Below are 26,301 nucleotides of genomic sequence, written 5' to 3'. Positions count from 1 at the left end.
GTACCTGTATATAATTAGATAAACTTAATTCTAGTATTTAAAAACTACCTAAATACTAGCTTTGCTTTTAAAAAGTCAGGATGAAGTGTACTTGTCAGTTTAATTCTCTGTTTTCTAAATATATTGAAGATATTAAATAATTCCAACCAAGCTGTATGTGTTTGATAGAATTTGCAAGTGGATTAGGAAATGATAGAGTATGTCTTCCTTGCAAATATGTAGGGTAAGCATGTGACTTTCAGGTACTTAAGAGGGGAGGGATTTCAATGTGTTTTTGTTTGGGGTAAGTGTTTTTTAGAAGGCTGCTGTAGTGTAAGTTCTCACTTATTAATTTTTTTAAATGAAATTCACTTTACTAGGTCTATATTGACTTATAATATTTTGTACTTGGCAGATTTGGAAGAACTCTTGAAAGACTCGGAACAATTTGGCACAACTGTGAAAAGTTACATTAAGTTTTCTGTCTGGGTGTCATTTTTTGAGATTTACAATGAATGTTTTTATGATCTACTGACTCCAATATCAAATGACAAGAAACGAAAAACATTACGCCTTGCTCAAGACATCAAGGGATGTTCTTATGTAAAAGGTGATTAGAATACATTTTAAATTGCCAAACATGTAATTTGAAAAGTCAGTCTTCCTGTAACAATGTTTCTTTCTAGATTAGAAAACTCCTAACTGCATTCATTGTGGCACCAGAAACGTCTACCTCGAGTACGAAAGGCAGCAATCTACATAGAAGTATCTGTACCTTTAATGGCATTTTGTCTTTATTCTTGCCTGTAACTCTTAAAGGCCTGTGCGCACCTTAATATTTCTTTGAAATGGGAGAAATATTGAAAACAGTTGACACATTTGTTAATGACTTTCTTTTTTTCTTTCCATTTTCTTAAAAAACTCCAGAAGTTCTCAACTATAGCTATAATAGTTTCAACAGTTTTTTGTTTGTTTGTGGGGGTTTTTTTAGTATTTTCTGTAGAGAAACAGACTTTGCAGAACATGTGAGAAAGTTCAATCTGACTACGAATTACATTCTACAGTACCCTAGTCTATGTAATTTGTTTTGAGTTAGGGGGGTGAGAGTTAACAGAACTCAAATAACAGTTCAGTGTTTGGTTCTTGCTATGGAAAAAATAGAGTTTGAAATGAGTTTGATTTGTTACAGGTTCTTTGGACAGTCAAGACACCAATTCTAGATTAAAGGCCTTTTTGTATGTGTTTGGCCTGCTTCTTTTATCTTTCATATGCCAAACTATAGATTCAAAAAGCTGAATTGGACAATAAAACTAACTCCTTCATTTCTTCAAAGACTAAAAAATGTGTGAAGTAGGAAATAGCTGTGATTCAGCATAATCTTTTTTCTAAAGCTTAGAAGTATAAGGCTGTTCTTGATGTTATTGAGGAAAACCAGTTAATGGTTTTCTTGGTCACAGCTGGTATTTTTGCTAGTACAATTTTGGTGACCTCTAGTAAACAGAGCCCATAATGTTCATATTATAAGTTCAATGAGTAGGGTTGTAGGTATTTACTCTAGCACATATCAAAATGACAGACAGTCATATTGCAGACAAAACTCTTCACTGATCTGTTTCAGCTGATGGCCCTCAAAGATGTTCAGATTACTTTCCCTTGCCCCTCCCACCCCTCCTCACCCCCCAGAATCATAGGCTAAAACAGAGAAGCTGTGCAGGTAGAATCCTGCTTTGAGGAGTATGAACATAGGGCTTTCATATTCACATCAGGCCCTACCTTTTGGCTTTTCAGTATTCAGGCTAAGGTGGTTGTCGTGGTTTAGGCCAGCTGGCAACTAAATGCCACACAGCCACTCACTCACTCAGTTGGATGGAACATATTTTAGTGTGCTATTAGGATGAATTGATGCAATATACTTTGTCCTTCCTTTCCCATAGAAAGAGGAATCTTGATCTTATTTGTCATAATTTCTGTGTGAAGCAGACTTAGTAAAATGTTTGTATGCCTCAAGTACGTGTATTATTCTTGGTGTGCATACATTATCCGTTAATCTCTTCGTTCTTTTTGATAATGATTTTTACAAGATTATCATGTTTCTTCTTCCTGAAGATCTGCAGTGGGTTCAGATTTCTGATTCTAAAGAAGCTTTTAGACTTCTAAAACTGGGGTTGAGACACCAGAGTATTGCAAGCACGAAACTAAATACCTGCTCCAGCAGAAGGTGAGAAACTTTTTGAATAACATTGGGCATAGGATCGTGTGTGGGAGGAAGGAGAAACTAAAATATGGCTTGTGGCTTTTAGGAGGGGAAGAAGCTTTAACAAGGTCTAGATATCTAGGTTCCAGTTTTGGAGTCCTTAGCAGTATGTGACCTAATGCCTTAATCCAAAAGGATTTGATCCTTCAATGAGATGAACATGTACAAAAACTAACAGTGTTTGATCAAATACTCTCCTTCAAGCAAAAGCCCTTTGTTTTATTCTGTCCAAATGTCTGAAGAAAAAGGAAAATAAGTGTTACATAAATATTTCTATTTGAAAGTTTATATCTGATAGAGTATATGCTTAGATATGTTGACAGAGTCAACAATGTTTTGAACAGACCTTGTGGAGGCTAAAAAAATTTTGAAGGTATTGGTCTACTTTATCGTTTCTCTGCTGATGTTAAACTTCTCCTTTTAGTCACAGCATATTCACAGTTAAGATACTAAAAATTGAAGATTCAGGAGCACCACGAGTGACCCGAGTCAATGAGTAAGTTCAGAGCAGATTACCCCTCTTCTATTTGTGAGGAAGTCGTCAATTATCTTCCTTGTTTCTGTACTGGTACTGCACTATACACCCAGCGCTCCCTGGTAGAGCCTCATGCATGTATGGTGGTTTACCCTCTTCTTACACTCATACAGTACTTAGCACTCTACCTCAAGCCATAAGGTTGCAATGTTGTTCTGTATCTTGTCACCTCTGTTCAGCACAAGGTTCTCCTAGTCTGCTATACCCCTGAATTCATGTAAGTCCTCAGAAGGAAAAAGATGGAGGGGGAATAGGAAGTGTGTTAGAAAGGGTTTGGCAGGAAGTAGTGCAAAGCAAAATTTGATTGGGGAAGCAACCTTGAAAAGGATAAAAGGGTTCACGCAGATGAAGATCAAGACAGTCTTCCTCTAAGAAAAGTGCTCTTATTATAAAGTGATTAATTTGTGCATGTTCTGAGGTAAACAAAGTGAATTCTTCTTTTCTGCTTTCAGATTGTCAATGTGTGATCTTGCTGGTTCAGAAAGGTGTACCAAGACCCGCAATGAAGGTGATCGATTGAAAGAGAGTGGAAATATAAACACCTCTCTCCTGATTCTAGGCAAGTGTATTAATGCGCTCAAGAACTGTCAGCAGTCAAAGTAAGTCTTTTTATGAATTGCAAACTGTTTGTGGTTTTCACATATTGCCTACAATGTTTAAAAGTTATTGTTTGAAGTACACAATGCTAACATTGTTTTTGGTAGAAAAGATGTGCAGACATGTAAAGTCTATAGTATAGTCTTGATCTATCAAAGTTATTTTAAACTTGCCTTGTTTTGCTCCTTAGATCATTCAAATTCTAACATTTTTTTAAACATGCTATCATAGATTTTTTTTAGCAATTTAACTTTCTTCATCTAAGCTTGGCTTGTCAAACTTTGGAATAAGTTTAAAACCCCCTTTTCACTGGCATTATGTAAGAATCAAATTTTCACCCTTTTATTACTCTTTTGTGAGCTAGCTCCATTTTCTACATACTTCTAGTGTAACACTTATCAGCAGGATATTGCTGTGCTATCATAACTGTGCACTCTTTGACAAAATTTGTCTGTCTTTCTAAATCTTGACATAACTTTAACACTGTCCTCCTGATCTAGCTAACTATATGCAGACAAAAGAAAGCCTTCTCACTATTTATGCCTTGGCTTGGAGATCTAAATAAAAATAAAATAATACAAAAAGTTAGCTGTCTAAAAAAAACAATATCCAGTCACAGCTGGATGTAACTGTCAAGGAACAGCTTTCTCCACAGGTTTGCGTTTGAAGATGTATTTCTGTCCTAGATGTTAAACGACCTCTCAGTCTTCTGATTGATATGCCCGGATGTGCTTTGTCAAATTCACTTACCTTGTAACACTGTTTCTGACAGCCTATTCAAAGTCATCACACTTGAAGATGAAAAAGCTTTGCTAGTGTGTGTTCCTGATTAACCCCATACTTCGTGAATTTACAGCCTTTCTTATCTTCCTGTTCTTTCCAGATAAGAAGGCTGTGTTAAAATTAGCAGCTGCTTAAAGGGCTCTTAATGTATTCAGGAGGTCTTTTTCTGATCCTAATAACTTGGAATTTTAACAATATAGAAGAAATATTCTGAAGCATGATCTCTTAAAGTGCTAGTAGATGCCTCTTGCTAGTTGAATAGGATGCAGTGACTTTAAAATGGTTCTTGTTTATCAGTCCTCTAGCAAAGCTAGTTATGAGTTGTATATGCATTCTGGTGGGAGTGTCACTGTCTTGCTAAGTTCTGTAGCACTATTCATGTAACTGAATAGTTGTCGTGTCCAAGATGCAGGCAATCTATTCCAATAGCAAGTGTGTGTTTTGTCATGTTTTAGGAATTATGGTAAAATTCCTATAAGCATCAAAAACTACATCACCAGCTGTTAAATTCAAGGGCACAACTTCTGATTTAGGAAACACCGAATTGCTGGGGGATTAGGGAAAAAGTTCTGAAAAGTATCTCCATGTGTTTGGTGTGTACTCATTTTCTTGCCTAGGCACTTGATATTGTCCATTCTCAGAGGCAGGATACTGAGTAAGAGAGATCTTAATGTTGGGTGCTGCATGCTTAGAACTAGGTATGTCCCTTTCTTGAATGCAGAAAGGAAAAGAGAGAGGCGGGGTACAGTTTGATGTAGCATGAGGCTGCTTGACCTACCCTAGGATAAATGTTGAACATGCTTTTGGTTTAAGTGTTCCCATTGACTGTTTTGCTATAGCCTGTCTGAGATAATGGCTAAAACATCAGTCACAACAATGCAATCTCTTTACAAACAGCTGTATCTAGTCCTAAACTATTTTAATTGATTTAAAGACTACTGCTTTTATAAATATTTTTAACTTTTCAGGCTGGATAGCTCTTACATTGACTGGAAATTACTAAACTTCTGGTCATCTGTTCTTTTGTCTTTGAAGGTTGCAGCAGCACATACCCTTTCGGGAAAGTAAGTTAACTCATTTCCTTCAAGGATTCTTCAGTGGAAAGGGGAAGGTATACATGATAGTAAACATAAGCCAATGTGCTTCGGCATATGATGAAACACTCAATGTGCTAAAGTTCTCTGCCATTGCACAAAAAGTAAGTGTTGTAGTTTATCTTGTTGATCAGTACTTGTGATGTACATTTAAAGAGTAAGTTCTCTCACTTGTAAGAATGTGGATTTAGTTAGTGGATTTTTCTGTCTCATGTTGCAATCGTGTTTTCTAATTGCTCCTAGTCAGGCTTTATTTCCTTGTAAAGCTTTTTAAAAAGGCTTTGTTGAGGTGTTTTGTTTCTTTGGAGTGTGGGGATGGGGTTGTCTGTTACTGAAAATCCATAATTTCTGTATGATGTCCAGCCTAATGAGACACGTGGTATATTCGGAAGAAATTCTCCGAGATCTAGGTAAATTTTCCTTCTGTACTCATCACATGCTTTCACCTAGGAGCAATTCTAGGTGCCCCATATATTACTGCTATCTTAACTTGGAATATTGCTCACCTGACATATTGATAAAATAGATTGAGCACCAAAGAAAGCTTGAAAGGTCATCTTTATGTCCGTAGAGACTTCAGTGGGAACATGAAGGTTAAGCAGAATGAGTAGAAGTGATTGCAGTGATATAAACTTGATGAAGATGGAAGACGAAAGTATTGGGGATCAGTGCTGCAGCCTTAATAGAAGCCATGGATAACTTCTGTTGACAATTAGATATGTTCAAAGGACAGTAGATCCAGGCCTTTGGAATGTGGGTTCATCTAAGCAGGCTAAGTACAACACTAGAAGGAGCAGATTGGAGCAGATTGTAAGGGTGATACAGCTGATCAAGAAATAGAATTTGTAGGATGACGTTCATGTAATGCAACTAGAAACTCATAGTACAGGAAATACAGAAATCTGTCAGTGCATGAAGTGGCAACCCTCTTGTAGATTATCGAGCTAGTGAAACTTGGTGTTCCTGGGATCAAAAGAAGGGTTAGAATATAAAGTGACTCCTTGGTACTCTAGCTGGAAACTGGCCTAAGTAGTGACTCTGAACAGAGGATCGGCTAGGGGAGTACTGTGCTCAGGAGACCTGTAGGAAAGTGCAACAGGTATCTCTTGGAAGTGCTGGTAGAGGTTTAATAAGTACTGATGACTCTGTTCTTTATTTTCTGGGTAGGTTTTAGTTATGGACACGTCTATTCTTCCCCAAGATCAGTCATTTGGGCAGAAATCAGCAAGAGAATCATCACTACTTTGTGGCACTAAAATGCCAATGCCAAGGAAAAGAGCTACTATTCTATGGGACAGGAGCTTAGAAGATGTGATTGAAGATGATGATGAGGTGGAGGAACAGCATAACATGTTAGGAGAAGAAGCAGTGCAGAAACACAAAGAAAATAAAGTTCTTATCGGAAAAGAAGAATATATGGTATGTGCCAGAACTACTTTAACAAATAGTGTAGTGTAGAGTGTTGAAGCAAGGTATCTTTCTCCTGGTTTCCCCCCTTTTTTTTTTCCCTCTGATCACCTTTGTTGTACCTAAATACAGCATTAAGAACTAAAAGCGGGATTGCTCCTGACTTAGTGCCTGTCGTGGGGAAAGCTGTATGCAATGTGTCTAAACACAGACTGGACAGTAAGAATAGTAGATTTGGCTTTCTTTCCTTTTGGTAACCTATGGTCAATGCACAGCAGGTATTACCTGATTTTAGCAACACAGAATACTATTCCTTTGTATTCTATGCACAAGAAAACTCTGAAAACCTTTAAGGAACAGTAACTTTAGTCACTTTTAAGGAAGACAAGGAGGAGGGAACAGGAACAGAGACAAGAGACTGTTTTGTGGGTGTTTCATTAATATTGCCCTAAAATGAGCATCTGGAAAACAAGGGCTAAATCCTGTAGAGCTTAAGCCTGTTAATTTGTTGGTTTTTTAAATACAACTTCAAGAATTCCTGTAATAATATTCCTTGCAAGTGGCTGCTCTGTGCAAACTTAAATTGCTTTGCTAGTACCAAACAGATATTTCAACCTACTCATGAATCCTCCTGTTTATGAATAAGCTAATAAAAGAACTGGAAGAACTTTTACCAAGTGGAAGCGTAAAGTATTGTTGTAGTACTTGAGGAACAGGGGAAAAACTCACTTCTGGAAAACTAATTCTTTATGAAAAACTTAATACCAATGGTAATTCTAGATGCTGCTGAGTCTCATAGAAGAGTTGAAGAACAAACTTATTACTGAAAAGAAGAATAAGTTACTGCTAGAACTAAAAATTCGTGAAGAAGTGACACAAGAATTTACCCAATATTTTGCTGAGCAGGAAATAGATTTCAAGTAAGTTAGTTTTAAGTAATTTTAAAACTGCTGGTTGAAAAAACAGAAATAAATTCACTTATTTCTTAAATTGGTCTCTTGGCTGTAAGAGACCACACTCTTCTGCTAGACTAACTGCCTCTGTTAATAGACTGGTTTCTGTTTGGACTATGAATTCATGAAGAATACTGTGTAGGAAAGGCTTTGATTTTTGACGGGTGAGTCAGGGGTATGTGTGGAATCTGTAAGCAGTGTTTGTTCCTATAGAGCTCTCTCTAATAGAAGAGCTTTGTTGATATGATGTCTATAGAAAGAGTGATGCCAATTCTTTGGTTACTGCAGTCTTAATGATACTGCAAACAAGTATTCTGGCTCAAGAAGCTTAGGAAAAATGCTTGTTGTTAAGTGCTATCTGTAATCTGTGTAAGTATTTGTATCTTTCTCATTCTTCAGGGATGTATTTGGGGGGAAAATATATTTCCGCTTTCATGTAGCGATGCTGTCTTGTGTATTGTCTATTATGCCAAAATAAAGAAAAAAAACATAGTTGTTTATAGGCAGCTTTACTAATAACTACTTAGCAGCTCATACTGGCTAGCTTTCAACTGACTTGTTTTGCCTACTATAGAAAGTGCCTTTCTCATGAACGAGAAAGACTTGAAGAAAATTCTGAAAGACGCCTGGAAATCTTCAAGGAACTTGTAAACGGTTACACTAAAAACGCACATGAAGAAAATAAAGTAAAGGATCGGCCTTGCGGTGAACAAGCTGGACCTCTGGTATCTTTATCCCCTGCCCAGTAACATGCCTTTTACTAACTACCTGTTACGGTGATGGTGTGTCTCAAAGATTAGAAGAATGGTTTCAAGGAATTGCATGCTGTGCAGCTGTATCCTCAGCAAGATGCAGTTACCACATTTAATAGCAGTAGTTGCTGAGCCTTGTGTACGCATTTAGGAATCTTTGGGGTTTTCTGTGTTTCTGCAACCCAAAGTGAGAATTACTGTATACAAAGAAACTGGGGGGAAAAGCTGCAATCAAGATATAAACTCCATTACATTGAGTGCCTATGTAAAATATTTGATGCTGACTTCTTAGGCCCCATATAAGGACTATGCTGGAGTGGTCTTAAACTTTCTCTCAAGGCTATTGTAGTTGCAACTGTAACAATAAGAATTGTATATACACTTAAACCGTAACTAGGCTTTTAATGTGAGGCTGGCTCTTGTGAGTTTGGAACTCTTTTTTTTTTTTTTAAAAAAAAGCAAAGAGGAAAGATATAAAGTAAATTCAGTTGTACTCAGAACATTGAAGTTGCAACAAGTTTATTTCACCTCACAAACTTTTACTGATACATGAAAATTTCAGATGTATTCCTTCTAAAACTGCTGACTTGTTTTCATTCAATGTTCTCATTGGGTAAAAAAAAATAGCCTTTACTTTAAATTCGGAGGGGATGCTTTTATGGTAATATAAAAGAGAATGTGATGGTAGGTCATTAAATGCTATAAAAATAAAGTAGCTGTTACTTGGTAGTGGAGACTTGTGTTTGAAGGTAGACGGAAACTGGCGATCAAATTGCAGATGAACCCACAAGATGGCTTTGAAGCCAGAATTAACTGTACTTATATGTTTGAATTTGTAATGGTCTTGCAAAATTTCTGTAGAAAAGATAGCTTCTGTGTAATTATTTGCTATTTCTAAATGGATATAAATTATCTTTCAGGATGAAGAATATAGTATAGAGCCAGGCACCCACATTGATCTTGAGGGCATTATCGATTCTCTGCAGAATGATGTTATTGATATCAAAAAGCAGGCAGAAGAAGCACACAGATACATTATGTCTCTAGAGGACCCGCAGGAAGCTATAGGTTGGCTTGAAAAACAACTAGGAAAAATTACCGCTGAGCTAACTAGGACCAAAGAAGAGCTGACAAAGAAAACCAATGAACTAATCAAAACTGAAGAAGAGCTGACACAGAAAACCAAAGGTGAGCTGGGTGTAAGTGTGATGTGAACGGCAGAAAAAAGAAATGACCAACTACTGTGAAACAGAAGTAGTAATACAGTTGAGCAGGGTTTTTGGAAACAAATCACATGTATAGAGGTGGTAACTAATTGTTTTGTGTTTGTTCAGGTTGAACAATTCCACAGACCTTGGTTATTTCATTTTGTAATATGAAACTTAAAACTGTTAATTGTGGACTTCTGAATTCTGGGGTAAAATGTCAATATTATTGATTCTTGATTTCATGGTTATATTGTAATCCCCATGCTGCTTTACGTTTTGCTGATGCAGTGTTTTCAGGTATCCTGTGGAATATCCACACAGAAAAAAGTAGCAGTACCTCATAATAAGATTTCAGCAGAAGTCTCTCAACCCAATCTATATTTTATACAGGCTGCAAGACCCAATTCTCCTGTTCAAAAAAACCTAAACAACTTTTGAAGTGTGTCCTATAAGTAGAAGTCAACATGAAAATAAATCAATCTATTCAAAAGCTGTTGAAGTATCAGAAGATCTGGAAAAATGGATTACTGAGTAAACTGTGTAATGGCTGCTTATTTTGATACAGGCTTCTTTTCCTGTTACAGACTTTGAAACTCAGATGATTAAATTGGATGAGTCTGCTGAGCAGCTTAGAGAAGCAAGTGAGGTAATTTAAGGAAAAACTTGTTCAAAATTATTTGCTTTAATACAAAATTGTAGTAGCTTAGAATGCGATTATAGTATGCTTCTAGCTTTTTTTAATATCAAGCTTAGCTTAGCTGATCTTGCTTCTAAATACATAGTGAAGTTCAACAATCTAACGCTGATGACTGAACTACTATTCTTTCCTTTCCCAGAAAATGAACACACAGAATAAAAGGATTCAAGAACTAATGGATATTGTGGAGCAAAAAGATGATGTTATTACGAGACTACAAGACTTGATAGCTCATTTAGAAGAAACCGTAAAAGACTATGTATGTCTTAGACATCTCATTTTTCTTTATACAAAAAAAATAAATCTAAATCTGTGATTATAATGGAATTAACTATTTTGGGAAAATTGAAATTTTCTGTAAGTAATTGCCACTTGCTTGAAATGGTAGCAGGTGAAGTTAGCATTGAAACTAAAATTACAGCAAAGCCTGTGGGGAGGAGGGGGGGGGGGGGGGGGGGTGGTGAAAAATGGGACTTTTGGAAGCAGTGATCTGGAGTTATTACTGGAGAACTGTAGATGAGACTCTGAAGAGTCACTTAAAATTAAAAAAAAAAAAAAACAACCCAAAAAAAAAACGAGCAACAACTCCAACTGTGAGAACTTAAGCAGTAGGAATAGAGGGATTACTTCACTATCTCTCTATTTTTGCCTGAGTGGAAGAGGAAGAAAAGGAACTTTTACTGCAATAAAAGGTCAAATTTAATTTAAGTTAGAACTTAATAATATGAGAAGGACAGTGATTGTGTAAATTTGCAACAAAAGTCAGTGTTTTCCTCCCACCACCACCATTCACGCACACTTACAAAGGAAGAGCAGTAACACGAGTATAATGAGCAGAGTTTGAACTAAGAGTGGATGGACATAGTATCTCTGCTTTTGATGTGATTAATAAAACTTGCGACTGACTAGTCTGCTGCTAGCTGCTGAATGCCAAAAGACTAGCTTGGCTAAACATGTACAAGCTAAAAAAAAAAAATCAAAACATGCAGTTAAGGTGGTGTGAGGTATTTCTAGTGTGTTTTTTTTCTGGTTTTGAGCCTGATGTCCAGTAACCCGAAGTAGTTCTGAGACCATTTTAAATAAAACTTAGTCAGTACTCTGATCCACTTCTCTACCATTGTAAACTTAAGGCTTTAGCCATACTTAATCTTCTATTCCCTCTCTTTACCCCACAGCAACTTAGCTTTTCAGTAGTATAAATGCTCTGGGAGTTATAAGAGTTGTGATGACTGCTTCCTATTACTGTTCCTTTCAAGAACAAGGCTCCAGCTCTGTCCTGTGTTTCTATGAGACTATGTGGCATGAAACTTAAAACATGCCCTATAGGTTTATTTTTTCTTTTAGTGAAGTACTTGGAGATGAGTAATTGGTCCTTGGCAACCAGCATGGCTTGCCACTTGTGTCATCTTGCAAGTAAAGAAGCTTTGTTCTTAGTCAGATATATAATATGACAGAACTGACTAGGCTTTCGAATTGTTTAGGATTTGTCATGATAAAAATGATCTGTGGCTTTACTGAAGGTGATTAAAACTACCAACTCTACCAACTATGACAAAGTGATGAACTTGTAGAGCTTGAACAAATCAGGAATTTCTGTCAACCCTTTTGACACTGGAAACTGTTTTCAGATGGTAAAAAAACTCCTCTTACATGCAAGTCTTGCATTTTATAGTTTCCTAGTCTCTTGCTCTGCTTTCTGTACAGTGCAAAGCATTGTGCTTGTTAGTATCTGAAGGTGTCTCTGCTTTTGATTTAAGTAGCTGATCTGTAACTGACTTGTTTGCCTGAAAACCCTTATATATGTTACCCAGATAGTTTTGTAAAAATATTTGCGCATAAAAGATTACTAAGCCTTTTAAGTGCTTGCTTTGTAAAACTTCAAAGTAATTGATCTTATTTTAACACAGGACAACACTGTAACTACCATCAAAAGAAAGTTGGCAGAAAAGAACTCTAATGAAGTGACTGAAAGCAACCAATTCAAGGATTGTAATGAAACTGTGTTGGAAGTGGGAAGAAAACGTTGCTTTGAAAATAAGCCTACTGTGGAAGAAGAGCCACCTACAAAGAAAGGTACAATTTCTACCATCACTCAACAGGGGGTCTTCAAAAAAAACTTAATTACTATTCCAGAACAGAAACAAAAAGCTGTGAAGCGTAAACGTTATGTTGTTATGAGGAGAAAATCTATGTTAAGCTGTAAATGGAAGTAATTGTTACATATGTCATCTGTCTTACAGAAGGTCCTATACTGTTCACTCCTAAATGCCTAAAATAAAAGTCAGTTTTTAGACTCTTTCTGCTGCTTTTTCTCATCTGTTAATGTAATTGCAGACTCAGCTGTAGTTCTTAAGCAATTTCTTAACTGTTGCTTTGCTGGACTTCTGGGAAAGTAGCATCTCCTGCTCAAGTTTCTTAAAAATGTCAAAGCAAGCACCAAAGGTGTTAGTGACTTACTGGTTGTTCAGTCATACAATTATGTGCTATGAAACTTGATGTTTCATTGTGTATGCATGTTGTGAACACAGCAGCTCTGGTCAAGGAGACAGTGCTGGCAAAGGAGAAAAGCTTTCCACTTTAATGGAAGTAAAATTCTAAGTCCACAGATGGCATATTTTGTGCAGCTCTCACATTTGCACTTCTGATCTTTCTGCTTTCCTTGCTTTACTGTGAGCTTACAAGTCTTTCTAGAATGAAGTGGATAAACTCGCTTCATTTGAAGACCTTCGAGGATAAGGGTGAAACTTAAAAGGACACCACTGTTTGTTATCCGTTTCATTAAAGTCTATTAATCAGTGAGATTCAGCTATATGGGACTGACTTGTGCAAAATGGTATTTGTAAGATCTGTCTGTGACTTCAGGATACAGCTAGGCTTCAGTTTCTCATAGAACTACAGAAAGCATATGCAAAAGGAGAATGAAAGGTCTTCCCTTTGTGTCCTTTGCTTTCTTGTTTTCCTTCTGCAGAATAGGTGCAAGTAGTAAAATCTTCCAGGCATTGTTTGGGTGAGGATGGGATAGAAAAAGAGAAATGAGATTAAAAATGGGAAACAGAAAATATCTACCTTCGTAAAGAGGGGTAAAACATGTTAAAAGGAGACTTGTGAAATTCACAGATGGTGAATAAACTGAATGCTGGACTGTCATTTGTCACATTCTTCAGTGACAGAACAAGGGAACGCTCAATCTAGCAGAAGATCAGTTTAAGTTTATGGAACGAAGCACTTAATGTAGTAGGTAGCGAACTTCTGTTTGCTGCCCTAGAAGGTGGGAGAGGCAGATAATTCTTAGATTCCAGGAGTTGGTTAGACAAGCTGGTAGCCAACAGGTTCTTACATAGATACTGAAAGGGTTAAGCAGGGATGTATTGTCTCATTCCTTCAGCATTCCTAGTTGTTCTATGTCAGAAAAGGTCTGTAGGAAATGGCTGGGCCTACCAACAGTAGCAAAAGAAGGTAGAATATTAGGCTAGGTAAACCAGTGGTGTCTGATCTAGTAGAGCATTTCTGATATTTGTACAACTCGTTCAAATAAGCGTCTCTTGAAGTCTTTAGGAGAAGCTTCTGTTTCTGTATCAGATGCATCTCTGATTTGTCTCTACTGTCTTTGGATAGGACGAATATTGAATCCTAGCATGACTGTTTGATGGTGCCACCTATACAAATAATACAGGAAGGGGATTGAAAATGAAGCTGATGTAGAATCTTTGATATACTAAGTAGTAGGTTTGTTATAATCTCATGACTGAAGCTCATTGAAATAAACAAAAAAATAGAAAAGTGATAGCTCTTCTCAAACAAGAAATTAAAGTGGATAACTAACAGTGCCAATTAATGCCAGCAATGAGATTTTTCTGCTGAGCAGAACAGACTATTTAGTCATGTTAAATACATTTCTTTTGTGGGCATTGAGAATGTACAGCATCTGATTTAAAAACTGAGTTGTTAGATGCTCCGTAATGATGAAATTTATTAATACATATACTTACATTTAACCATTCTCATTAAATGTACTTAGCACAATAGAACAATGAGCACAACTACACTGTGTTGACTTTCTTGTAGAATTTAGATGTGCTAGTGGCCTATGACCAAAGTTTATTTTGAGACAAGATAGGTTATCTTGTCTTGATGTTGAAGTTTTTATATTTTTCTCTAGGACTTGCCTCCCATGTTTTGGGGTGAGGCCTTTTCTTTCTTAGTACTTCCTGCATAAAAAGCTTCTGGACTGAATATCATGTATCTTCTTGCACTAATACTTACCCTGCTTTACTGCATGGTTGTGGCTGTCAGTACAAAGCATCTAGATCACTTATATATGGTGAATGATTGTACCCTTCTCACTATAGGTGTTGAGCTAAGCTCGGCTGCTTTGTTACCACCTTAAATCACAAAATATGACTTAAGATATCTCAGCATTCCTCCCTTTTAGTGAAGTTTGTAAAATTCACATCTGGTGTGAGGAATATGTAGTATGTCTGATATAGTTGGTTTGGGACTATACAACTGAGCTTTCAGAGGAAACCATCTCCCAATCCAAACTTTTTATTCTTGCAGGGTTTAGAAGCAAGGCTTTATAAGCCAAAGTAAAGCTGCTGCTGTGTCTGACCTTGGAGGAACACTTAATATGTCTAATTAAAACAAGAGAAAAGATACAGAAAAGCAGGAGGTAGAAGTGTCCTGTGGAATTTGATCGCTTTAAAAATAATCAAAAAACAAAACTTGAATTGAGGTGGAAAATGCTGTTGATGCTTCAGTATGACTTTTTGTTAGCGAGTCAAAGTTAGTGACTCAATAAAACTTGTTGAATCTGTTTGGAGGATGTTTCCATCCAGTATACGTGTACGCATGTGTTTAATGCTCCCAAAGTGAGATGACTGCCAAAATCCACCTTACTGTAGTTGCAGTACTCACAAGAATCCACAGTATCTCCCTGGAGTACCTAGTTGTGATGACCTAATCCTTAGAGATAGTCAGGCTTGATTTTTAATACTAAAACATAGGAAATATAGCATGCATGTTACTAAATGGACCCAGTTGGATTCTAAAACACTTGTGTGAAACACAACTGGAGTCAATTTTGAAGGTGGAGAAATGCAGGTGACTTTAGTTAAATTGTTCATTAATTAGGGAAAAAACAGTCTTAAGCTAATAAAATATTTATGGAAATTTGGGGTGTTGATAGAATGTTGTACATCTTTCTGGGAGAACTTTACATGCAACACATTTGATATGGGCATAAATAGTTATCCTTATCTCTAGTTTAGAAATGAATGGATAAAAGAAGAGGGGAAGGTCCCAAACACTAATCGAAAAAACTTGTGCTGGATTTTTAGCTTAACTTTTAAAGTAAGGAGATATTGAGTGCGAACAAAAATTCTCAAAAGTATACCGTCGCTCTTCTAAATGCGGAATGGGTGATCGCTGGCTGTATTAAAGGGATTGTTGAACCAGTGGAGGTGGAAACTAGATATGACAATGTTATCTAGCTCATGGGTATTATTACACATTAGTAAAATTAGCTAGATTTTTCTAGCAGCGGTGCAGAGTAGAAGGCTGGAATAGAGCCATGGCAAAAGTGTTCTTTAAGGCTCCTGAATATCTCTTGCTGCAAACGATGTCTAGAAGCCTGAGAGGCATGCATGTTAAAACCCTTCAGAGGCTTTAACTACTTCAAGACTTCAAAATACTATCTGAGTGTGTGGCTTTCATAGGGTGGCCATTTTCCATATAGTAATTGCTATTTGATGTTGCTGGTGACTTGTACTAGTGATTTTAATCACCCTGTGCTGTATGTTTGGGGCTTTTTTAGGAGATATGAAGCAGAGTTGGGAAGATGACTCTCTAGAGCAAAAGAGAACCGAATATGTAAAAGCAAATACTTCTGAGAATTATACAGAAATACTAGCACTGAAGGAAAGAACTGAAACCTTGGAAGGTCAGCTAGCTGCACTTGAAGAACAGTGCAGAAGAGAAAAACACGAAAAAGAAGAGTTCAGTGGGCAAATAACAAACTTGCATCTCAAGCTCTCTGCTTCTGAAGAAAGGGCTTCTGGCTTAAGTGAAGAACTTCAGCAGTGTCGAGCTGACTATCAGGAGATTGTTTCTGAATTAGACAAGCAGAAAACTATAAATAGGGAACAAGAAGAAAAGATTATTCAGCTAAATAATGAAGTAAAATGTGCTAAACAAAATATAACTGATAAAGTGTCACAAATTAAAACAATGCAGTCCAAAGTAGGTGAGTTGTATAAATGTCACTTGGAGTCTTATGCTATGGATATTGATTTAGTTGATCTAAAGGATTCCTTAGACTCTCAAAAAGATGAACCGGAGCGTGCTCACATGAGTCCTGTATGCATGCAGTCCCAAACTGATTCTACAGCAGATCTGAGACAGGAGAGCTCCTTTCACTGCAGTGTTGAAAGCATTTGGGAAGAATGCAAAAATATTATTAAGGTTTCTTCACAGAAGAGTCAGCGAATTCAAGAACTACTTCAACAAGTTGAAGACTTAAAGAAGGGACTTAATGATGCTGAGAAGTATAATAATCAACTAAAAATAAAATTAAATGAGATTGAAAATCAAGATTGTCAGTCTGTAAAGGAAAAAGACCTTATAAATCAGTTACAAGAGCAAATTCAGAAGAAAACCCAGGATTTTGAAAAACAGGCTGCAGAAGATCACAGAGTAATTGCACAGTTTGAGGAGGAAGTTACTAGCTATAAGGGAAAAATAAGAGAGCTTGAATGCCTCTTGGGAGCTCTTAAAGCTAAAGATGACAGCATAACAAAGTTAGAAGAAGTACTTAAAGAAAAAGAATCTATTATTTCAAATCTAGAAAGTAGTATAGAAGCTCTGCAGGAGAAATGTGCCAATTCAGACAAAAAAATGAAAGAATTAAATGATCAAGAAGCAAATCTGAAGGAGGAAGTTATGCAGTTGATGAACAGCTTGGAGACCATGAAACATTCTCTTCAAGAAAAGGAGAAAAAAGAGGATGAGCAAATACAATCTATAGAATTGTAAGTAAATAATGAGAACTCATTATTGAGAATATACTCAAGTTAAAACTACTTTCTGTGGATTTCAGTTTATTTTGACATAACACGTTTGCATGGTTATCAACTTTATTAACCAACTGCTTCTTTATGAAGCTTTAGTACACTAGTTTAATTTTATATTTGCATATTCTGCTGGCTATGTTTTCCTCACCTGTTTGTATATTCTTTCAAAAAATATAGATCTGAGTCATGTGAAACTATTGTAGAGGGAAACAGAAACCTGCAAAGAAATGAATTATTTGGGGATTTCTAATAGTTTAATGTTGTGTACCTTTTCGGGAGGAAATGACATATTGTTTAATCCTATATTCTATAACTTGTATAAAATATTTTCTTTGGAAAGGACCGAATGGTAAAAAGGAAAAGAATAGAGGGGAAAAAACAAAAGGCCTAGGGAATAAACAAGTGGTTTTGGTAATAGTTATTCTAGGTGAACACAGTCTACTATAAGAACTTGAAGGAATAATGGGTGTAGGAGGGTAGAACTTCCCCCAGCCCCCTCTACTCTTTAAGAAATAAGAGATTAAATGTATCTGAGATATTGTATTTGTTATATGGTAAGGAAACTGCACTCAGGTAAAAATAGCTTTAGGATGCTATGTAGCCCTTCTCCTGACTAGGGTTTCTTTAGTGCCATATCTGTGGGTACCTGCATACACTCTAAAGTGCAATTTAGCATGAAGCTCTGGGGATCCTTGACCCTGCGCTTGTAAATCTTTGAAAGATTTTCCTTTTGTGAGGTCTTGTTTTGTATTGTCGATTATAGAATCTGAAAAACCTTCTATTAGTTTTAAACTAAAAATCTAGAATGTCTTACTGCAAACTTTTTAAATAAATATGACCATTTAAAAATAAACTCATCAAACTTCTTAATTACTTTGTAGCACTTGTAACAGCAGTACTTGTTGCAATGTTATGGTTTTTTTCTATTTTATTTTGATTTTTATTTATTTTGATCCTTTCAATGGCTGGGATGTAGAAATCAAGTTTAAACTTGCTTGATATTAACCTTGTTCCATTTGTTACTTTTTAAGGACATCTAATGATAAAAATGGTTGCTCTACTGTCTTTAAAAAAAATAACTTAAAAATTGCAGTGTTCAGCAGTGAATCTGAGCAGTTTGTTACTCAGGATCATATTATAAGAAGCTGAAATCCAAAAGTGAAGTTACAAAGCTTGTCATTGATCTGCAGATCTGAGATTCTATTAATGAATAAAACCAGCAATCAAAGAGCCTGAATCAATGTGTAAAAGCTGTTTCTTTGAGATGTATAACACTAATGTTATTTGTCTCTCAATTTCTATAACTCAAGGCTGCGTAACGATCTTCATGAGAGCTCTGCCCTCGTACAGAGTTTGAAAAAAGATTTGCAGAGGAAAGAGGAAGAATATACAGATTTGAAAGAGAAATTTTCTGATGCCAAGAAACAAATTCAGCAAGTACAAACAGAGGTTGGTAACCATAGGCCAAATGTTTCTTCTGCAAGTTTGAGATTCTGTTATTAACACCTGCTTTCACAAATCTTAAACTACAAATATTAAGAGATTCATAATCAGGCTATTTTGAGAAATAAATTTAGAGTAATAGTGAATCTTAAAATACATTGTCATTGAAGCTGTAAGCTAAAGATAAGATGAGATGTCAAAACACGGATTAGTACAGATATTGAAGGGAAGATGTAGATTTTATGAATGCCCTTGAAAAAGGTTTGTGAAAACTAAGGCTAATCTGATTGTGGAGAAGGACTTCGTAATCTTTGTAACAACAGTAGCCTTATGTTGCTATTTGTACTGACTTCAAAGCCTCAGACTTCTGGATAATGCTGATCTCTGGGAGGAAAAGGATTAATCAGAAAAGGAAAGCACTAACTTCTGGACACTGTTTAAAATCTAAGCTATGTTTACTGTTACAGTTCAGGAGAAGATAAGAAAAAAATGGAATAACTTTTACTGATGTTAATTGTTCATATTTAGTTATCAAACAGTACGATTTCTTAGAACCCCATGGGATATTGCAAGAACTTAAAATCCAGAAGACTACTGCAAGAGTTTGGGCTTCAAAGTGAAGTCTTAAAGTATTAATGTCTTCCCCAACAGCCTAGCATTTGAGGACCTTGTCCTACTCAACATTCAGTGTATAGTCCTCTGTTTCAGAAGGGGTCACATATCAGAAAACTTTTTTTTTAAGACAACTGAATTTGTAGCTTGATTAGGCTATTTCCTGGTGTGTTGGTTCCCCCCCCCCCCCCCCCAAATGTAATACTCTGTTTTATGGTGAAAATCCTTCCATAGGAAGAATATACAGTATAGTGCCCTTCCAGCCCCTGAAATTTATGTAAGATGTTTGCCAAAATTTGACTCTTAAAGTATTTGATTATTTAGATAACTGGCAGAGTTTGTAAAAGCTAAATGTTAGCTTTGCTTGCTGTCCTTGTGCATTATTATAGGTGTCTACAATGCGATCTGAGGAGAAATCCCTGAGGAACAAAGTTAATGAACTTCAGAAAATTAAAAACCAGTTTAGTGAAGAGTTAGAGATCAAACAGCGCACAATTCTGCAACTTAGAAAGGTATTTTTTTTCAAATTTTACTCACTCTTGATTTTCTTAACTCATCCATTAATGAGGCATGTTTTCCAAGCAACGGAAGAAAGCTTCCAGAATTGGGGTAAAAATAAGAGTAGACAGCTGAAATTAGTTTTAATGGACAAATGAAAGATCTTTAAAGAAATTCTTACTGCAGGACATTGTCAAGTTGTTTTAAATAAAGTGATCTGCCTAGTAAATACATGCTTAATACCTGCAGATATTTTCAATCAGCTAGAATGTTCTTTTATATTATATGAAAAACTTATTTAGTCTGAACTGTTTGTCTTGAATTATTACTTATTGAAGCTCAGAATGAAAAGCTACTTATTTGTAGCATGTATATTTGTTTCTTTTGACATGTTTTCTTTAATTTGCTTTCAATGTGATGTTTAGGAGCAGTTGAGTAATGAGAAGCTGGAAGAAATCTCTAAGCAGTACGAGAAAACACATAAAGGTCAGAAAAAGCCATTGCTCCTTTTTTCCATGTGGAATGGCAACATAATGAGTTGTGATGACGTTAACAAATTTTGAGAGTCTTGTATATTTATGTTTTAAAATACTGAGAAGCTCCAACTTGACATTAAAATGTTACAGTCAGGAACTAATTTTTATTGAATGATTATTAGCAGGTATATTTGAAAGCAAAAAACCAGACTCAGAATAAGAAACATAAGCCCCAGAGAAAGCGTGAATTTGCGGTATCAGTGTTAACTTATGAAATGTTGGTATGTGTTTGCCCTTTTAGTTGGCCATTTTAACAAAAGCAAACACTAAAACATGAACTAGCACAATAACAGTTTCTGCAGGTTTAATAAACATTTAGCAGTTGAAATATGGTTAGTTTCTCATATAATACAAGCTCTAGTCTGACTGACATTAACACTGAAACACTCACCTAAATCAAGGTGATGAGAATCACTTAAGAATGTTGGATTTGGATAGTTCAGTAGAGATGCTCTATTTCTTTCTAATAGAGCTTTTGATCTCAGGGAATGGGGAAACAACTTGTAATGAAGGCACTTTGGGAGAGAATGGTGGGAACTAAAAGGGGATTCATCTGTAAATTCATCTTCAGATCTGTGTGCAAAGGAAAAAATAATTGAAGATATGCGGATGACATTAGAAGAACAAGAACAGACTCAGATGGAACAAGATCAAGCGCTTGAAGCCAAATTAGAAGAGACCAACAAGTTACTTTTGGGTAACCTCTCCGTGGAAAGGGAGCAGGGATGCAAAATTGTTTTGGATGTATTATGATAATTGCTTTAAATGTCTGATTTTATTTGTTGACTCTTATTTAGGTGTTAATTTTATATAGAACATAACAAACTTCTAATAATTAAAGGCTTCTGTTGTGCCTTTGTGGTCATAGCTGATAAATCCAAGTAAACTTAGGAGAAGGATATGAACATGGTCAAATATGCATTTGAAACTATACTTTATGTAACCTCATTTTGTATACTGACTAGAACTGGAAGCATGGAAGCAGAAATACAGAGAGCTGAATAACCAAAGCAGTAGTGACTGGCTGCAAAAGATGTGCAAAAGTGAGGAGAAAAGCATAAATGAAAATGAGGCATTAATAAAGCTGCAAAAAGAACTGAAGGTAAAATATGGTGATGTAATTCGTACTTTAAGTATGAATTCTATGTTTTAAGGCTGTAATTTTCATTTAGGAGTCTAAAGGTTTTTGTGTCACCATCTTCAAGAGCTAGGGCATGTTATGGTAAGTTGTTACACTGGTAAAGGAAGCATCCTCTGAAAGCTGCAGTGCACCAGTGCAGTAAAGTCTTGATGCAATGTCTTTGTAATATACAACATCACTGATGTGCCATAATGGAGTGCACCCTTCCCTATGTTATGCTGCTCTGGGTGGTGCTTCTGTAGCTGAGCTACTCTTACAGTTGTCTTAACCAATCAAACTCTTGATATCTGCTCCAGACCGCTTTCCTGTCAGCTGCTTGGGCAACTAAATCAAACTGTTTCAAGATCTTGTGCTTGCTGTATGACCTGTAAATGCTTCCTGTTAGACTGAGGACTGACCTCTCATTCTCCTTGGATTAAAAAGTAGGCTTTTTTCTAAGCAGCTTTTCAGGTGCCTTCTGTCTTAGGTGGGAGAATGCAATCAAACCTCTTGTCAGACAATAGATAAGGAGGTAAAGTTGCTGTGGATTGAAGTGACATTCTTAGGTACACACTATCTCTACCTACCATTCAAAGTGTACTGCATTCTTTGCCTTTCAGTCTTGAAGTTTTCTAACATGTCCTGTAAGGCAGCATAAAAGATTAGGAATTTGTAAGCTAAAAGAGTCTCTTTACCATTACTTTTGGTGTAACTTTTATAGTGTTTGTGACTTAACCTAGAGCATTTTTCAAGGAAAAAATTCTGTTCCATGAAGGCATGCCAGTCTGAATAAGAAGTGCCAAAAATTGTTAATTTTTTTCAATAGAGAATAAAAAATGAGAATGTAATACTTGCACTTGGAATATGTTGCAGTAAAACTGTGCTACTATTTATATTACCTTTTTGAAATGAATCCGTTTAATGGTAATCTGGATTTTATGATTTTTTTTTTTTGCTTAATCTATCTATGGTTTTATTTATGATTTCATTAAAATAGGAAAATGAAGCAAAGTATCAAACCGATAGAAAGAAGTGGCTGGAGGAAAAAATGAAACTCATAAGTCAAGTAAAAGAAGCTGAAAGCCATCGCAACAGAGAAATGAGAAAATTTGCAGAGGACAGAGAATGTCATGTAAAGCAACAAGCAGAAATTGTAAGTGACTGGAGGTTTCAGCAGAGTCCTCTAGTGTAAGTCTTTAGTACAGAGCAAATCTCATGTCAACTGTTAACAAGTGTGGGTACTGGAGGGTGACTGGCCTTTGTCAAAGTCTCCTCACTTTATCACATGATAAAGCCTAGATGAGATCATCTTAATATGGAAAGGGAAGACTAAGAAGGTCACAAAATGGAAAATCTTAGTACATAATGGAAGTTAACATGCCTGTTCCTTTCTATCCTGTCACCACTGCCACCTCGCGGAGAATTCTTCAAACTTTGTGTTGTGTGTAAAGCACCAATAAGTAACCTATGCTTAAATGAATTGCTACTTAATGAAGCTAAGAAAACATGCTTTGAAAAACAAGAAATGGACGAAAAAAAGCAGCTTATTTCCAGATGCAGAGTAAAAACACTTGGTCAAAATGCTACTGGTTTTGCTCCTATATTGCTTTCAAAGTAGAGTGACTGATAGTTAATAACAAGGTGGATACCTTGTCTGTTCACTGAATTGTGTCAAGGTTGAGTAATTTTTAAGCATATGAAATTATTATATGAATCTGTACAATCTGAAACTGTTAGCATCTAGAAGTAATTAGCAATGACTTTCTGGACCTACAATCAGTACAGGAGGGTGTTAAGACTATTTTCACTTTGTGACTTTGCTCATCTGAGACTTGTTAGTAATAAAATCACAGAGCGTGCAAACAGTAATGGGGGTTCTTCCCAAAAATTCTCTTCTAATTGAAGTGTGGTTTGCTTTTGCGTATTTGTAGTGAAACTAGTTCTATGTAGCTCTCAAGTTTACTAAGACCATAAAATAGTACTAACGACGTGAAACCAAACTGTCACAACAGTTCAGATAGTATGTAGAAGAGCTCAATTCTAACCTATTTTTCCCCCATTTAGGAAAGACTTGCTGCACAGCTAGTAGAAAAGGACAGCAATCTTCAAACATGGCGTGAAGAAAGAGATAAATTAGTAGAAGCTTTGGAAGTACAGCTCAAGACTCTGGTTTCTAACAGTGCACAAAAAGATAAAGAAATAGCAGAACTGAAACAGGCTACGTTAAAGGATTCAGGAAAGGTCATATCTCTCTCTTTTTCCTCTGATTTTTGTTGTTATCCATTAATTCTGCAAAACGCTATACTTGCTCTTCACGTTTTGGCTCTATTTTTTTGTTCTTAAACACTGTCATATTGAAACCATTTGCAGCTAATTAAAAAAAAAAGCACAAATTGTATTTATGCTTGTTTGAAACTGAATTTGTAACAGTAACTAAAGTTTCAAAATATTTAGTAGTTCAAATAAACACTGAAGTCTATTTGATCATTTGATTGCAAAATTGGACTGGAAATCTGAAACAGCTATCACATTTGCTGCCTTTTTCACAGCACCAAGGACTTCATGAACAAATGGGAGGTGAACTTCTTATAACTCTACTTAAGTAGAGTAAAATAAAAAAATTTGCATTACACCTTCCCAGGCTGTTATGTGACTTTTCTTCACTTTAAAACAGTGTCCACTCATACATGAAACTATTGACTTTTTGTTCAATAGCTGACTGTTTTAGCCTGCAATTCTAAAACTGATGCTACCAAGTAATTGTAATGATGCTTTTATATATGTTATTCTATTTTGCTAATCCTGCAATTTGTGGCAATTTTTGCTGTGTTTTATTAGGATAAGGAAACTGATATAGAAGAACTAAGAAAACAGCTGACTGAGAAGGATGACTTTATAAGGGAATTGAAACAACGCATTAACCATGAAAGTTTGCAGTCTTTGGCAGAAGTACCTTTACCTGAAGAAGGACAAGATAAAATAGATCAGTCTGTAAACAAAGAGGTATGTTTGTTATATTTATAGAAAGCATGTACTAATGATATGTAGTTAAGTTAATTTTCATAGTTCTTTGTACTTTATCTTCAGTTCTCGCCTCTTGTTCATTCTTGCTCTTTCTTTCATGCTTGCTCTCAAGAAAAAAACAAAAAAACAATTTAGTTAATGGAATACTACGCCTTACTTGCATACCTGAGGGAAAAATTAGTTAACTAATTCAGGTTCTCGAGACTTAAAGACACAGTATTTGTAGTGTCATCTCAGTTTGGTTATGTCAGTGTTAACGGGCTTTCAGCTCGAACAACTTTCATTATATCACCTATAGTGTGGTCATAGAGATGATTCTGTAATTAGAACTGCCAGCCCATATGGGAGTTGACAAGAACAAAACAATATCTTGCATCCCACTTAAAACCAAACCAAAACAATGTTTGAAGTCTACATAAAGAAAAGATGAACTTTACGTATTTCTTGAACAAAAATTAGAAGGCTTGCAACTGTACTGAGACTCCTGATTCTGACTGAACCCTTGTGTGCTACATAAACAGTATTTAATGAGGTAGTTCTGCTAAAGTGAATTAATGCTATGTGGCTCCATTGCTAATTAATAATGAACAGGGCTGAACATGCATTTCCTGGCAGTCCCTCCCCTGGCTGCTAGACAATGTGATTCTTCTCTTGTTGTGGAACTGGACTGAATGCCAAAATGTCTCTTTCCTGTCTAATACCAAATAAGACTGCCTGGCGAGTTTCTTGCTGCTTCATCAATTCAGCTAGTGCCATATAGATAAAGCTTGTGATGTGTAAGGGAGGACAGAATAGCTCTCAGAAGGGTTACTGCTTTATACAGCTTTGTAATAGCAGCTAAGGGAGCCAACATAAAATTAGTTTTTTGCTACAAAACTAGTTATAGAGAAGAATTGTTGTGAACAACATGTCCTGAAGTATTTACCTCGAGCTAGTAGCAACAATACATGATGTTATGAATAAGGGGAGGCTGCTAATAAGGTTATTGTGTGGAAAAACCGTTATGGTGGTGGTGAAGTGAATGGGATAAAGCTCTGAGAGGAAGTAAAATAATTCTTATGAAAGACATAGTGGAAATAAAGAAGAAAAACTAAAGTGATCAAGGTGATATGTGTCTCTTCCTGCCTTGTGAGGAGAAGCTAAGAAGCTGGAACTCTGATTTAGAAGAGGTTAAGGCCACCAGAGGGTTATGGGGCTTAGGCTTACAAAGTCATGGTTGTGATGAGTAAACAGCAGGGAGAACTGTCCTTCCTAAAATCCTGCAAGACCTGGGCAGCACTTGATGAAACGAATAGGAGATATCTTTAAAACTGTTAAAATAACGTATTCCTACATGAAGCAGCTAGTGATCTTCTGGAGGTGGTGAAAACAGATAATGTCAGCAGGGATTAGATAAATTGGTAATAGAAACCCATAAATATATTTGACAATGAGTACTCTGAGCATTAGGCAGGGGTGTACCCTCTGATGCTTCTAATGCTACAACTGAGAGTGCTGAGAGAGTGTGGAGGTAACGGATGACAAGGTGGCCAGAATCACACGTTATCCCTAAATAGTGTTTCCCTTTGCCACTATTGGAGGCAGAATGTTGAACTAGATGGACTGTTGGTGAGATCCAGCAGGACATATCTTATGATTGCATTGTGAATAGATGTTACTGACTTAAACTTGTGTTGTCTTTCAGCCCAGGTGTTTATTAGCTGTCTATACTTGAGCTTTTATATTGTAACTTTACAAAACTC

The 26,301-nt window shown here is 36.2% G+C and overlaps 1 protein-coding gene across 1 annotated transcript in view; it reads left to right on the top strand.

Moving 5' to 3' along the window:
- KIF20B (kinesin family member 20B) overlaps positions 1-26,301 on the top strand; it is a 46,977-nt gene that overhangs the window by 9,286 nt on the left and 11,390 nt on the right. The window contains 21 exon segments of the mRNA XM_086616563.1: positions 395-589; positions 2,086-2,197; positions 2,658-2,729; positions 3,221-3,367; positions 5,184-5,346; positions 6,410-6,661; positions 7,430-7,569; positions 8,177-8,327; positions 9,275-9,498; positions 10,145-10,208; positions 10,399-10,518; positions 12,167-12,332; positions 16,072-17,284; positions 18,637-18,775; positions 19,771-19,893; positions 20,305-20,365; positions 20,987-21,112; positions 21,381-21,517; positions 22,533-22,688; positions 23,600-23,776; positions 24,374-24,538. Coding sequence (XP_086472689.1) covers positions 395-589; positions 2,086-2,197; positions 2,658-2,729; positions 3,221-3,367; positions 5,184-5,346; positions 6,410-6,661; positions 7,430-7,569; positions 8,177-8,327; positions 9,275-9,498; positions 10,145-10,208; positions 10,399-10,518; positions 12,167-12,332; positions 16,072-17,284; positions 18,637-18,775; positions 19,771-19,893; positions 20,305-20,365; positions 20,987-21,112; positions 21,381-21,517; positions 22,533-22,688; positions 23,600-23,776; positions 24,374-24,538 — 4,103 coding nt within the window.

This window comes from Tauraco erythrolophus, chromosome 9, assembly GCF_009769465.1.
Source record: "Tauraco erythrolophus isolate bTauEry1 chromosome 9, bTauEry1.pri, whole genome shotgun sequence".
NCBI lineage: Eukaryota > Metazoa > Chordata > Aves > Musophagiformes > Musophagidae > Tauraco > Tauraco erythrolophus.
This window is presented reverse-complemented; position numbering and strand designations above follow the sequence as displayed.